The following is a 14,217-nucleotide window of genomic DNA, read 5'->3' on the forward strand; positions in this document are numbered from 1 at the left end:
AAAAAAAAATTTCTCGTCCTCAATCTGTCTTCCTTTTTAAGGTCCTCTAACGCTCAGGCCATGATCAACTCTATCGAGTATTCTTGTTTTAAAATACACCAGGTGATTTTAAAACAAGAGGGTGGTAACTCTTCTTTGAAAACTACACACTGAAGTCTAGGCCCCGGGTGTCCTCCGGCACAGTCCCGACAGCGGACAGCGAGGAGCAGAGCCCACCTTCGGACAGTGTTTACCGCACCGGACGCAGCCGAGAGCAGAAGCACTGATCCCGAACGGCGTGGAGAAAGGGGGCGAGCACACTACGGGGCCACAGTGGGGTCGCAGCGCCAGATGCCACCCCGGGAGCAGCATACGGGAGGGCAGGGGTCGCTGCCGGCCGCTTCCAGAGAGCGGCTACCGCCTCGCGGGGCCTGGACGGCGCTGACGAGGCTGCGAAGGCGAGGGGCGCGGCGGGCGGCGGAGCCCGGCGTCGATTCCTGCCCGCGGCGGCGGCGCGCGTAGGCTCGAGGCCGCAGGGCCTCCAGCGGCGGCCGGAGGGCAGGGCGGCAGGTGCGGGAGAGGAGGGTGCCCTCTCCATCCGGGAGGATGTGCCCCAGAGGCCGCAAGCCGGGGCGAGAGAGGAAAGACCCGGGAGCCCGAGATACCGGCCCCCCGGGAGCGGTGGGGCAGTCAGGGGCGACTGCAGACGGCCGCGTCGGGAGCAGAAAGAGATTCGGCCCGACACTCCCCGGCTTGATACCCCAGCTCACCGTGCCTCCGTCCTTAATGATGATCTTTTTGGCCAGCATGATACTGCGGTTCGCGGCCCTTTTCTTCTTCTTCCCCTGGGTCATTTTACCATCCTCGATTCCTGGTGCTGCTGCAGCCACTCCCGGGGCGGCCGGCCCCAGCGGCGAGTGCCGTCCCGCTACTACTGCCGGGCCGAGCCGCTCGGGGCACCCGCCGCCATCTTGAGGGCCCGGCCTGCCTCCGGCGGCGCGTCACATCGTGCGATCGGCCGACAAGTGCGCCCCGCCCCGCCCACGTGACGCGCCCCGCCTGCTCGGCCGCCTGGCGGTCGGTGCTGGGAGGGAGGCCGGGAGGGAAGCGGGCGGCGCGCGGAAGGGGCCACCTGCGGGCGGGCTGCCTGTGTAGGGAGCCCTGTGCCCTTCACTCGTTCAGGCCTCACCGCAACCCTGGTCGCTGGGGGCCGTGATAGAGCCCTTAACCGAGGAAGAGTTGTAAGTTTCTGAATGTTAAATGCTCGAGGAAATACTGCTGGATATACAGTTATACTGGAATTTCAACCAGGCGTCCTCAGCTATCAGGGCTGACTCCCGCTGTGACCAACACTGGAACCGAAGGAGACGTTGAAATCGTTTTCCATAAATTGTGGGTAACTGAAAGAGTGGAGATAAAATGAGTTTTCATTTGGGTGCCACGGGCGGCGGCTGAGGGATATCGGGAGCTCTACTGAAGCAAGCCTGTTTCCAGCAGCACCCTGGCCCCAGATGGGACCTTTTCTTTATTCCCTGCCAGTAAAAACTGATAGAACCTAGGGAGGAGAAGGGGACGACAGAGTATGAGATGGTAGGATGGCATCACCGACTCAATGGACATGAGTTTGAGTAAACTCCGGGAGTTGGTGATGAACAGGGAAGCCTGGCGTGCTGCAGTCCGTGGGGTCGCAGAGTCAGACACGACTGAACGACTGAACTGAACTGAGCGCACCCTTTGTAGCCCACTACTTGTTTTACCCGATTGTTTAAAAATCAATTTGAGAAATTGCGAAAAAGGATAGCTGTCACAAGTGGACTATGGACTTCAGATTAAAGTATCACGATGTTAAATTTGATTGTGATGACTGTCAGATCAGATCAGATCAGTCGCTCAGTCGTGTCCGACTCTTTGCGACCCCATGAATCGCAGCACGCCAGGCCTCCCTGTCCATCACCAACTCCCGGAGTTCACTTAGACTACGTCCATCGAGTCAGTGATGCCATCAAGCCATCTCATCCTCTGTCGTCCCCTTCTCCTCCTGCCCCCAATCCCTCCCAGCATCAGAGTCTTTTCCAATGAGTCAACTCTTTGCATGAGGTGGCCAAAGTACTGGAGTTTCAGCTTTAGCATGATTCCTTCCAAAGAAATCCCAGGGCTGATCTCCTTTAGAATGGACTGGTTGGATCTCCTTACAGTCCAAGGGACTCTCAAGTCTTCTCCAACTGTTATATAAAAGAATATTCTTTTCCTTAAATATACACTGAAGTCTTAACGAGTGAAGGAAGGTGATGCATGCTATGCTGCGTGTGTGCGTGCTAAGTCGCTTTAGTCGTCTGGCTCTTTGAGACCCTATGGACTGTAGTCCCACAGGCTCCTCTGTCCATGAGATTCTCCAGGCAAGAATACAGAGGTGGGCTGTCATGCCTCCAGGGAATCTTCGGATCCATTGATCGATCCTGGGTCTCATGTCTTCTGCACAGGCAGGTGAGTTCTTTACCACTAGTGCCACCTGGGAAGCCCGGTGATGCATGCTGCTGCTGCTGCTAAGTCACTTCAGTCGTATCCGACTCTGTGCAACCCCATAGACGGCAGCCCACCAGGCTCCCCCATCCCTGGGATTCTCCAGGCAAGAACACTGGAGTGGGTTGCCATTTCCTTCTCCAAGGCATGAAAGTGAAAACTGAAAGTGAAGTCGCTCAGTCGTGTCCAACTCTTATCGAACACATGGACTGCAGCCTACCAGGCTCCTCTGCCCATGGGATTTTCCAGGTAAGAGTACTGGAGTGGGATGCATGCTACCTACTCTTAAATAGTTCCTAACTATTAAATAGTTCCTAACGTGTGTATATATAAGGAGGTCTATACCAGCAAATTTGGAAAACTCAGCAGTGGCCACAGGACTGGAAAAGGTCAGTTTTCATTCCAATCCCAAAGAAAGGCAATGCCAAAGAATGTTCAAACTACCACACAATTGCACTCATCTCACACGCTAGTAAAGTAATGCTCAAAATTCTCGAAGCCAGGCTTCAGCAATACATGAACTGTGAACTGCCAGATGTTCAAGCTGGTTTTAGAAAAGGCAGAGGAACCAGAGATCAAATTGTAAACATCCACTGGCTCATGGAAAAAGCAAGAGAGTTCCAGAAAAACACCTATTTCTGCTTTATTGACTATGCCAAAGCCTTTGACTGTGTGGATCACAATAAACTGTGGAAAATTCTGAAAGAGATGGGAATACCAGACCGCCTGACCTGCCTCTTAAGAAACCTATATGCAGGTCAGGAAGCAACAGTTAGAACTGGACATGGAAAAACAGACTGGTTCCAAATAGGAAAAGGAGTACGTCAAGGCTGTATATTGTCACCCTGCTTATTTAACGTCTATGCAGAGTACATAATGAGAAACGCTGGGCTGGAAGAAGCACAAGCTGGAATCAAGATCAATGGGAGAAACATCAATAACCTCAGATATGCAGATGACACCATCCTTATGGCAGAAAGTGAAGAGGAACTAAAAAGCCTCTTGATGAAAGTGAAAGTGGAGAGTGAAAAAGTTGGCTTAAAGCTCAACATTCAGAAAACGAAGATCATGGCATCTGGTCCCACCACTTCATGGGAAATAGATGGGGAAACAGTGGAAACAGTGTCAGACTTGATTTTTTGGGGCTCCAAAATCACTGCAGATGGTGACTGCAGCCATGAAATTAAAAGACGCTTACTCCTTGGAAGGGAAGTTATGACCAACCTAGATAGCATATTCAAAAGCAGAGACATTACTTTGCCAACAAAGGTCCGTCTAGTCAAGGCTATGGTTTTTCCAGTGGTCATGTATGGATGTGAGAGTTGGACTGTGAAGAAGGCTGAGCACCAAAGAATTGATGCTTTTGAACTGTGGTGTTGGAGAATACTCTTAAGAGTCCCTTGGACTGCAAGGAGAAACAACCAGTCCATTCTGAAGGAGATTAGCCCTGGGATTTCTTTGGAAGGAATGATGCTAAAGCTGAAACTCCAGGACTTTGGCCACCTCATGCGAAGAGCTGACTCATTGGAAAAGACTCTGATGCTGGGAGGGATTGGGGGCAGGAGGAGAAGGGGACGACAGAGGATGAGATGGCTGGATGGCATCACTGACTCGATGGACGTGAGTCTGGGTGAACTCCAGGAGTTGGCGATGGACAGGGAGGCCTGGCATGCTGTGATTCATGGGGTCGCAAAGAGTTGGACACGACTGAGGGACTGAACTGAACTGAACTGACTGATGCGTAGGAGTTTATTTTACCATTGACTGGCTTGATCTCCTTACAGTCCAAGGGAATCTCGTGTCTTGTCCAACACCACAGTTCCAAAAGCATCAATTCTGTGCTCAACTTTATGGTCCAATTCTCACATCCATACATTTGACTACTGGAAAAACCATAGCTTTGACTAGATGAAGCTTTGTCGGCAAAGTAATACTTAGGTCATAAAAGGCTCTGCATCTTCCTGCTGCTGCTGCTGCTAAGTCGCTTCAGTCGTGTCCGACTCTGTGCGACCCCATAGACGGCAGCCCACCAGGCTCTGCCGTCCCTGGGATTCTCCATGCAAGAACACTGGAGTGGGTTGCCATTTCCTTCTCCAATGCATTAAAGTGAAAAGTGAAAGTGAAGTCGCTCAGCTGTGTACAACTCTTAGCAACCCCATGGACTGCAGCCTACCAGACTCCTCCATCCATGGGATTTTCCAGGTAAGAGTACTGGAGTGGGGTGCCATTGCCTTCTCCGATCTTCCTGCTAGCTCTCTCTTTTTCATTCACTCAGAACACAGGTTTAGTGGAAACCAGCTGCCATGTCATGAAGACACTTAAGCAGCCTGTAGGGACATCCTGGTGTCCAGGAACTGAGGCCCCCTATCAACAGATACGTGACTGAGTCATCTTGGAGCCAGTCCTCCATTCCTGATCAAGGCTTTGACTGACAGCAGCCCCTGCCAGTCAGTCCTAAAGGAAATCAACCCTAAATATCCAATAAAAGGACTGATGCTGAAGCTGAAGCTGCAGCTGCAATACCTTAGCCACCTGATGTGAAGAGCCGACTCACTGGAAAAGACCCTGATACTGGGAACGGTTGAGGATAGGAGAACATGGTGGCAGAAGATGAGATGGCTGCATGGCATCACTGACTCAATGGACATGAGTCTGAGCAAACTCCAGGAGACTGTGAAGGACAGGGAAGCCTGGCATGCTGCAGTCCATGGGGTCACAAAGAGTTAGACACGACTGAGTGACAGAACAATAAGAACCCCTGCCAGCATCCTGACTGACTTCAGGAAACCCTGAGCTAGGACCACCCAGCTTAGCCACTCAGTTTCCTGACTCTCAGAAACTGTAAGATAAAAAAGTACTTGTTTTAAGCCACTAAACCTTGGGGTAATTTGGTCCACTGCTATAGATAACTAATACACAGGGTAAAGGGAATGTGCGTTGTTGGTACTATTATTGCAACTTTTCTGTAAGCTTAAATTTGATTGAATTTTCCTTTCTATTTTAATAACTGACTAGAAATGGAAAGCAAATCAATTTCCATGGAAGGAAGAAGAAAGGCATTTTAGCTTGATTATTCAAGTTATGTGTTACTACAATAAGTAAACTCAACATTTGTTTTAAAATGTTCTCTTATGGAAATTGACATGAAACTTTAGAGAAAGTAAGATGAGATAGATTTCATAATTTAAATACCTAGGAGCTTGTTTTGGATGAATGAAGAAGCCTGGTAAGACCATGTTTTTTGTGGTTACTCTTTATTAAAATCATCCTTCATCCAGCTGTACCAGTTTTATCATCCTAAGAACTGGTTCAGTCATTCAAAAAATATTTGAGTACCTCTGTCACTCTTTTACTAGACACTGGAGATACATCGATGAATGACATGGTATTTATCTGCATAGAGCTTAATTATACTGGGGGACAGGCTATAAAACAAACACAAAAGGAAGATAATTTCAAATTGTAGTAAGTGCTGTTGTTAAAAAAAAAAGGCAATAAAATTTAACACACACTGTCAGAATGTCCCGGGCATTGTGCTAGAAGAGCTGCAATAGTCAACATGAGAGATGAGTCTTGTTCTACCAGACTTACTGTGAATATATAATTCTTGTGGCTTTATATGTGATTTGGGTCATGAAGATTCAGACTTTACATTGAGAGGTTGACATGTCAGTTAGGGTTCTCTGGTGATAGCAGAAACTAGCATTAGCTAACATATGCAAAAAGGAATGATTTGAAAGGATATTAAAGTTCCCAAAATTAATTGGAAAGTCAAGAATCAGACTTGAAAACAGGCAAAAACCTATTTTTGGAAAGTTCCTTAGAACCTTTCATGAGAGAAATCCCTGGTAAAGAACAGCAAGTGGCTGCATCTAAATATTCCTAAAGAAACAAGATTGTGTTACAGAATCCAACCCCCTAAAGTGAAAGTGAAGTCAAAAAAGTGAAGTAAAGTGAAAGTGAAGTTGCTCAGACTCTTTGCAACCCCATGGACTGTAGAGTACCAGGCTCCTCTGTCCATGGGATTCTCTAGGAAAGAATACTGGAGTGGGTTGCAATTTCCTTCTCCAACTCTCTAAATGTGCCCTGTATTAAAGAAATTGCATTTTGTCATGTGAACAGAAGAGGGCCTCCTTAACTATGAAACAGTCACCTCGCTTCTGTAGAACTACCTGCTCTTGCTGACTTAAGAAAATCCTGTTTCATCAAGAACAAAAAAAGCCACCAAAGCCCCACCCCATAAAAGCCTATTCTTTAAAAAAAAAAAAAACAAAACAAAAAACAAACAGAAAATGACAACTTTTCAGTTAATAGAAAATACTACCCTCTAGAAAATATGAAACAGAGGAAAAGTATGTATATCACTCCAATATGAATTAAATATCATTAAATAATCTTTCACATTGCAGATGTGAAAGAACTGAGTTAAAAATTCAATAGGAAGATGAGACTTGAGCAAACTCAGGCAATATACTGAAAAAATAAAACCATGCAAAATGTGAAACCTAAATTACAGGGTTTCTAAAAACATGAAAGTAAGAAATATGGAGGAGAGGAATACAATCAGCTATGAAGAAAAAGAGAAAAAAGGATCAGAAAATGACATGGAAAAAATTACTTGGGCCTCCAGGAAAACCACCACAACAAACAAAAGCATTTTTTTCCAAAGGGGGGAAAAAAAATCAAATGGTGCCAGACTTCTTGAAAATAACACCAAGCAACACAACAATGGAACAACATTTAAAAAAAACTCAAGGAAACATAGTGTGAGCCAAAGATCTTATAGTATGTCAAGCTATACTTAAGAGTGTCTAGGCTCTAGAAAGTTTAAACATGCTAGAACCTGAGGAATATTATACTTACAAGCCCTCCTTGAGTACTTAACTAGCAAAGCTTCATTCAGTTTCAAAGAGTTGATTTGGGAGCCTTGGCTAAAGTATTGAAGAGTATTAAATGTACTTAAATATGTTTAATTACATTAAATATATTTATAAAGTATATTGGTATACTATTGAATTTTATAACAAATACACAAACTAGGATGAGAAAATAGTGTGTAAATGTTTTATGTTCTAAAAATTTCAAATAGAAATAAGGCAACTAAATAAATATGGGAAGATGGGAGAAAGGAGTAGAATAAGTTTGTTGGTTGTCACAAAGGCAATTACATGGGAGTCAAAGCATATCATCTAAAACAGCAAAGGGTCTGCCGGTGGTCTGGTGGTTAAGTCTCCACCTTCCATTGCAGGGGGCTTGAGTTCCATCCCTGGTTGGGGAACTAAGATCTCACATGTTCTGTGGTGTGGCCAAAAAAATAAATACATAGGATGACAAACAATAGTAGAAGCTTGGAAAAGCAAAAAGGGGTCTTTTACAGCATTACATAAAATGTTATCAATATAAATGTAAACCATTAGAACATAAAAACATTTTATGTTCTAAAGATAAAAAGAAATTTTAAAAGCAAGGAACACTCCACATAGTGAAAGAAACAGTAAATACAGCAATATATACACTCATTTATTTTTTTAAAAAGAAACACAGGAAAGATAAACTAGCAACTAATGAAAATAATTACCTATAAGAGGTGGTTAGGAATGGAGTAGAAGCATAGGCCTGACAGCTAGGTTACTCTGAGTGTACTTTTTACATAATTTAACTTTGAGCCATGTAAATGCTTCACATTCAAAAACCATAAAAATTTGAAACAAATACAAAATTGAATACAAACAAAAACAAATGAAATTAGTTATATCACATTGATAACATAACTATGTAGAGAAAAGAGTAATTTCCATTAACTTTTGAACGCTGTACTCTGACTACACTTTCTTAGTGGGCTATTGTTCTAAGGACAGAGAACTGCAGAGATCTTAAATTTTATTTTGTATGTTTACCATTAGTAATACTGCTATTGTAGTGCTGAAACATAAGCTATAAGTAAAGCATATAAGCAATTATGGGCTTCCCTGGTAGCTCAGCGGTAAAGAATCTGTCTGAAATGCAGGGGACCCCGGTTCAATTCCTGGGTTGGGAAAATTCCCCTGGTGAAGGGAATGGCTATCCATTCCAGTATTCTTGTCTGAAGAATCCCATGGACAGAGGAACCTAGACGTCTACAGTCCATGGGGTCACAAAGAGTCAGACACAACTGAGTAACTAAGCACAGCATACAGCACAAAGAAATACATTTTTACTCAAAACCATTATTTTCACTGCAAGAGAAAAGAGAGGAAAATATAAAATAATAAAAAAAGCCTGTAATGCTTAATTTTAATTGTAAACATCAATTTGAATTTATGAATTCTTAAAAATGTTATCTCCTAGCTATGCCCACTGAAATATGGCCCAGAAGCAAATGGGAGTTAAAATTTCATTTCCCCTGAAAAGGAATAGATATTCCCCAGGTTGGGAACATGAGGAGTACGAGGCACGTCTGGGACATGTTGTTATACCTGAAGAAAGGAAATTCAAAGACTAATGCGGTCATGTCTAAAAGATACAGAAGCTAGTTTACAGTGACTTACACTGGCTACTGGCTCACAATAGGAACATCAAAAAGAACTATGATGTAACTGACTATAATACATTGAAGAACAAAAACACTGATTCTTGAAAAAAAGAGAGAGAGGACTTTGGGAAAAAGGAAGGAGGGAAAATAGTCTTTTTAAAATAGAGAACAAACTAGTAAATGTAAAAGAAAATTAGAGAATTAAAAATTTTAAACCATCATTTTGCACCTCAATGTGATAAACGATTCAATTAAGATCATCAGTTGATGCTAGAGACATTAAATAAAAGGATGTTAGAAAAAAGAACATTCTCATGGTGCCAAAATATTACCCTAAAGAATACTATTACTAAAGGGAGAAAAATGATCTTTACAATGGAAAGATCTGTTAGTCATAATCTTAACTGAACAATTATCATCAATAATGAGACAATCCAGAATTGCGTGTCTTCTGATATGATACAATATAAAACCTATAAGATAATCCATGAAATGCTTTCAAAAAACATTTAACCTGAATTTAATCAAACCTATAGACTTCCAGTTCAAAGGAAATGCAAATAAAGAAAACAAATCAAGTATATAGACAGATCAAGGATAATGTCAAGTAATAGATTATTCAAAAAGTCACGACAGGGGAAAAAAAGCCATCAGGGTATGAGGAAGTCTCTTCCAGGCTAAAAGAGACAATCAAATAGAAAGTATGAACCTTAATTGAATAGATCACAACAAGAAAAACCCTATAAAAGTTCATTTCTGAGACAATTGGAAACATCTGAATATGAATATAGATGGTACAATTTAAATTTTCTTAAGTGTGACAATGGGATTGAATTTAATTAGAAAAAATGTCCTTATTTTAGGAGTAAAGTGTCCTGATAATGCTAGTATGCAAAATGTTAATAATTGTTGAGTTCAGGTGGAAGGCAAATGGGCATAACCATTATTTCAACTTTTATATACTCAAACATTATTTTTTAATGAGAAGTGGACGAAAATTTCAGAGAAGGCAATGGCACCCCACTCCAGTACTCTTGCCTGGCAAATCCCATGGACGGAGGAGCCTGGTAGGCTGCAGTCCACGGGCTCGCTAGGAGTGGGCTCACTAGGAGTCAGACACAACTGAGCGACTTCACTTTCACGTGTTGGAGAAGGAAATGGCAACCCACTCCAGTGTTCTTGCCTGGAGAATCCCAGGGACGGGGGAGCCTGATGGGCTTCCATCTATGGGGTTGCACAGAGTCGGCCACTACTGAAGCGACTTAGCAGCAGCAGCAGCAGCAGCAGCAGCAGCAGCAGCAGCAGCAGCAGAATGAAAATTTAAATAGGAAAAAAAAAAAAAGGTCTTTAACAATGCTTACTTTGTGAGTGCCTAAAGATAACCCAGGGCTTCACTGGTGGCTTAGATGGTAAAGAATTTGCCTGCAATGCAGAATACCGGGGTTCAAAACCTAGTGGAGGTGATGGAATTCCAGTTGAGCTATTTAAAATCGTAAAACATGATGCTGTGAAAGTGCTGCACTCAGTATGTCAGCAAATTTGGAAAATAGCAGTGACCACAGGACTGGAAAAGGTCAGTTTTCATGCCAATCCCAAAGAAACACAATGCCAAAGAATGCTCAACTACCATACATTTGCACTCATTTCACATGCTCAAAGGTTATACTCAAAATCCTTCAAGTTAGGATTCAGCAGTATGTGAAGTAAGAACTTTCAGATGTACAAGTTAGCTTTAGAAAAGGCAGAGAAACGAGATATCAAATTGCCAACATCCACTGGATCAGAGAAAGCAAGGAAATTCCACAAAAACTTCTGCTTCACTGACTAGTGACAGCCTGAAACCCTTTGACTGTGGATCACAACAAATTGTGGAAAATTCCTCAAGAGATGGGAATACCAGACCACCTTATCTGCCTCCTGAGAAGCCTGTATGCTAGTTAAGAAGCAACAGTTAGAACCTTATATGGAACAACAGACTGGTTCAAAATTGGGAAAGGAGTAAGACAAGGCTGTATATTGTCACCCTACTTATTTAACTTATATGCAGAGTACATCGTGCGAAATGCTGTGCTGGATGAATCACAAACTGGAATCAAGATTGCCCAGAGAAATATCAACAACCTCAAATATGCAGTTGATACCACTCTAATGACAGAGGGGCTTCCCTGGTTAAAGAGTCTGCCTGGAACGCGGGAGACCCGAGTTCAATCCCTGGGTCGGGAAGATTCCCCTGGGGAAGGAAATGGCAACCCACTCTAGTACTCTTGCCTGGAGAATCCCAAGGACGGAGGAGCCTGGTAGGCTACAGTCCATGGGGTCGCAAAGAGTCAGACACGACTGAGCGACTTCACTTCACTTTAATGACAGAAAGCAAAGAGAAACTAAAGAGCCTCTTGATGAAAGTTAAAGAGAGTGAAAAAGCTGTATTAAAACTCAACATTCAAAAAACTAAGATCATGGCATCTGGTCCCATCACTTCATGGCAAATAAAATGTGAAAAAGTGGAAGCAGTGACAGATTTTATTTTCTTGGGCTCCAAAATCACTGTGGCTGGTGATGCAGCCATGAAATTAAAATTTGATTGCTATTTTGAAGAAAAGCTATGACAAACCTAGACAGCATATTAAAAAGCAGAGACATCACTTTTCTGACAAAAGCCTGTATAGTCAAAGCTATGGTTTTTCCAGTAGTCATGTATGGATGTGAGAGTTGGACCATAAAGAAGGCTGAGTGCCAAAGAATTGATGCTTTTGAACTGGTGCTGGAGAAGACTCTTGAGAGTCCCTTGGACAGAAAGGAGATCAAACTAGTCAATTCTAAAGGAAATCAACCATGAATATTCACTGGAAGGACTGATGCTGAAACTTCTATACTTTGGCCACCTGATGCGAAGAGCCAACTCATTGGAAAAGACCCTGATGCTGGGAAAAGTGAAGTCGCTCAGTCATGTCTGACTCTTTGTGACCCAATACTGGGGAAGATTGAAGGCAAAAGAAGAGAGTGGCAGAGGATGAGATGGTTAGATAGCATCAGCATCACTGACTCAATGGACACATGAATTTGAGCAAACTCCAGGAGATGGTGAAGGACAGGGAAGCCTGGTGCACTGTAATCCACAGGGTTGCAGAGTTGGACATGACTTAGTAGCGACTGATGAACAACAAAAAGGTAACGGATACAAAGTAATGGAAATTTGGGGCATTGTGTGTGTGTGTGTGTATATATATATATATATATATATAGAGAGAGAGAGAGAGAGAGAGTTGTTGTTTAGTCAGTAAGTTATGTCCGACTCTTTTGCAGCCTACTAGGCTCTTCTGTCCATGGGATTCTTCAGGCAAGTATACTGGAGTGGGTTGCCATTTCTCTCTCCAGGAGATTTTCCCAACCCAGGGATCGCACCTGCTTCTCCTGCATTGACAGGCAGATTCTTAGGGAAGACTATAAAACATCCAAAGTAAGCTTGAGACCTTAAAGTTTTAGAATTCACAGCAGTATTTTAAAAGTCATAAAATGAAGCATAAACTCACCTTATTTTCTGTAATCCTATCATCACCCAAGAAACATTACTGTTGTTATAATATTTAAAATGTATTGAAGCACCTTGCATATATTAGAAAAAAGCGCTTAATTTTTAATGGCTGTATTTACTATCCAAGCAGAATAAAGTAAAATGAAACATAATAAAACTTCAGCCTAAGGAGAAAACTTAAATCCCCAATTATTAGAAATTGTGTTTTTGTATATACAATGTCTTTTAAGAAACAGCAAACACATAAACCCACATCGACATTTTGTTTAAAATATTTAAGTGAAGTCTGATTTAACACATTTAATTAAACCTTTTAATACTCTATGTTTAAAATACATCTTAACAAGAGTGCATTTTCAGATTACCCCAAAACACTGTAACAGCATTCATTCTTTTAAATCCTTAGTGAGTTTAATTTAAAAAAAAAGATGAAAGTGTGTATCTCAGGTAAACTATTTTCAAAGGAATATCATTACTGTTCATTTTAAAGAAGTTATTTTAACATATCAGAGACCCTAAATAAGTAAACATAAATAAATGCAAAAATGAAAAAACCTGGTTAGATCTAATGAGGTTTGATACTTAACACCAGTAAAGGATGACTGGAAATGTGGAGCTATCAGTTAACAGTGAAGGTCTATTATGAGCCATACTAGCAACTGATACCAATTTTATTCTATGAACTCCTCCTCAGAGTAGTGATGCCTAATGGTAATTTAAAATTAGCTCAGGAAACACCCTTCTAGTTGCTAGATGGGATGCTGTTCAGTTCAATTGCCAAAAAAGCCAATTAGATCTTAAAAATAAATATATAAATAAAATTAGCTCAAAACTGTACATAAATATACAGCATAGGTTAAATTTACAAATTTTTAATGTCTTTTAATTATCCCAACATTTAATAAAATTGTCATTAAACATCAGAACTGAAAACTAAATAAAAAATACAAGTGCTACTTAGTACTGTATCTGATTGTTTTTCTACCCTTCAGTCGTATGTTCAGAAGCATCTGACAAAATATCTGAAATTAAAAATGACGTGTGTAAGTCTTTATGGGCTTCGCAGGTGGAGCTCATGGTAAAGAACCCACCTACCACTGCAGGAGATATGAGAAACACAGGTTCAATTGCTGGGTTGGGAGGAACGCTTGGAGGAGGGCATGGCAACCCACTCCAGTATTCTTGCCTGGAGAATCTCACGAACAGAGGAGCCTGGTAGGCTACAGTCCACAGGGTTGCAAGAGTCAGACATCACTGAAGAGACTTAGCATGCAGCATGCACAATCTCTATAAACAATTGTCATTGCCTGTGTCATTCTCATCAATTCAGAAAAATGTATATTAGTGATGAATGTTAAGGAATCTGGTCTTACCCCAAAAAAGTTCTGGCCTACATCCTCAGGAGGTCCCAGTAGGAGAAGTGTCTTTATTATTCATGTTGGGCTCCTCAAATTACACGAGCTAATTTATGCTAACATGAGACCCTGGTATCTGAGGTCTGCTAGTTCTCCAGGCAGAATCAGGGCTGGAGAGTGAGTTCAACTATGTGATCAAAGAATTAATCAAGCATGCCAAATAATAAATTATACAGAGTGAAGTAAGCCAGAAAGAAAAACACCAATACAGTATACTAACGCATATATATGGAATTTAGAAAGATGGTAACGATAACCCT

The 14,217-nt window shown here is 42.2% G+C and overlaps 1 protein-coding gene across 3 annotated transcripts in view; it reads right to left on the minus strand.

Moving 5' to 3' along the window:
* The window catches only part of MFSD14A (major facilitator superfamily domain containing 14A), a 53,746-nt gene extending 52,736 nt beyond the window's left edge, over nt 1-1,010 (minus strand). The window contains exon 1 of one of the 3 annotated variants that reach the window (XM_055584984.1): nt 750-1,010. In XM_055584984.1, the coding sequence (XP_055440959.1) occupies nt 750-833 (84 nt within the window). In that variant the 5' untranslated portion in view covers nt 834-1,010. The remainder of the gene's footprint in view (nt 1-749) is intronic. The other 2 variants (XM_055584983.1, XM_055584982.1) reach the window with 2 other exon arrangements.
* Nucleotides 1,011-14,217: the final 13,207 nt, after the last annotated feature.

Source organism: Bubalus kerabau, chromosome 6 (genome assembly GCF_029407905.1).
Source record: "Bubalus kerabau isolate K-KA32 ecotype Philippines breed swamp buffalo chromosome 6, PCC_UOA_SB_1v2, whole genome shotgun sequence".
Lineage (NCBI taxonomy): Eukaryota > Metazoa > Chordata > Mammalia > Artiodactyla > Bovidae > Bubalus > Bubalus kerabau.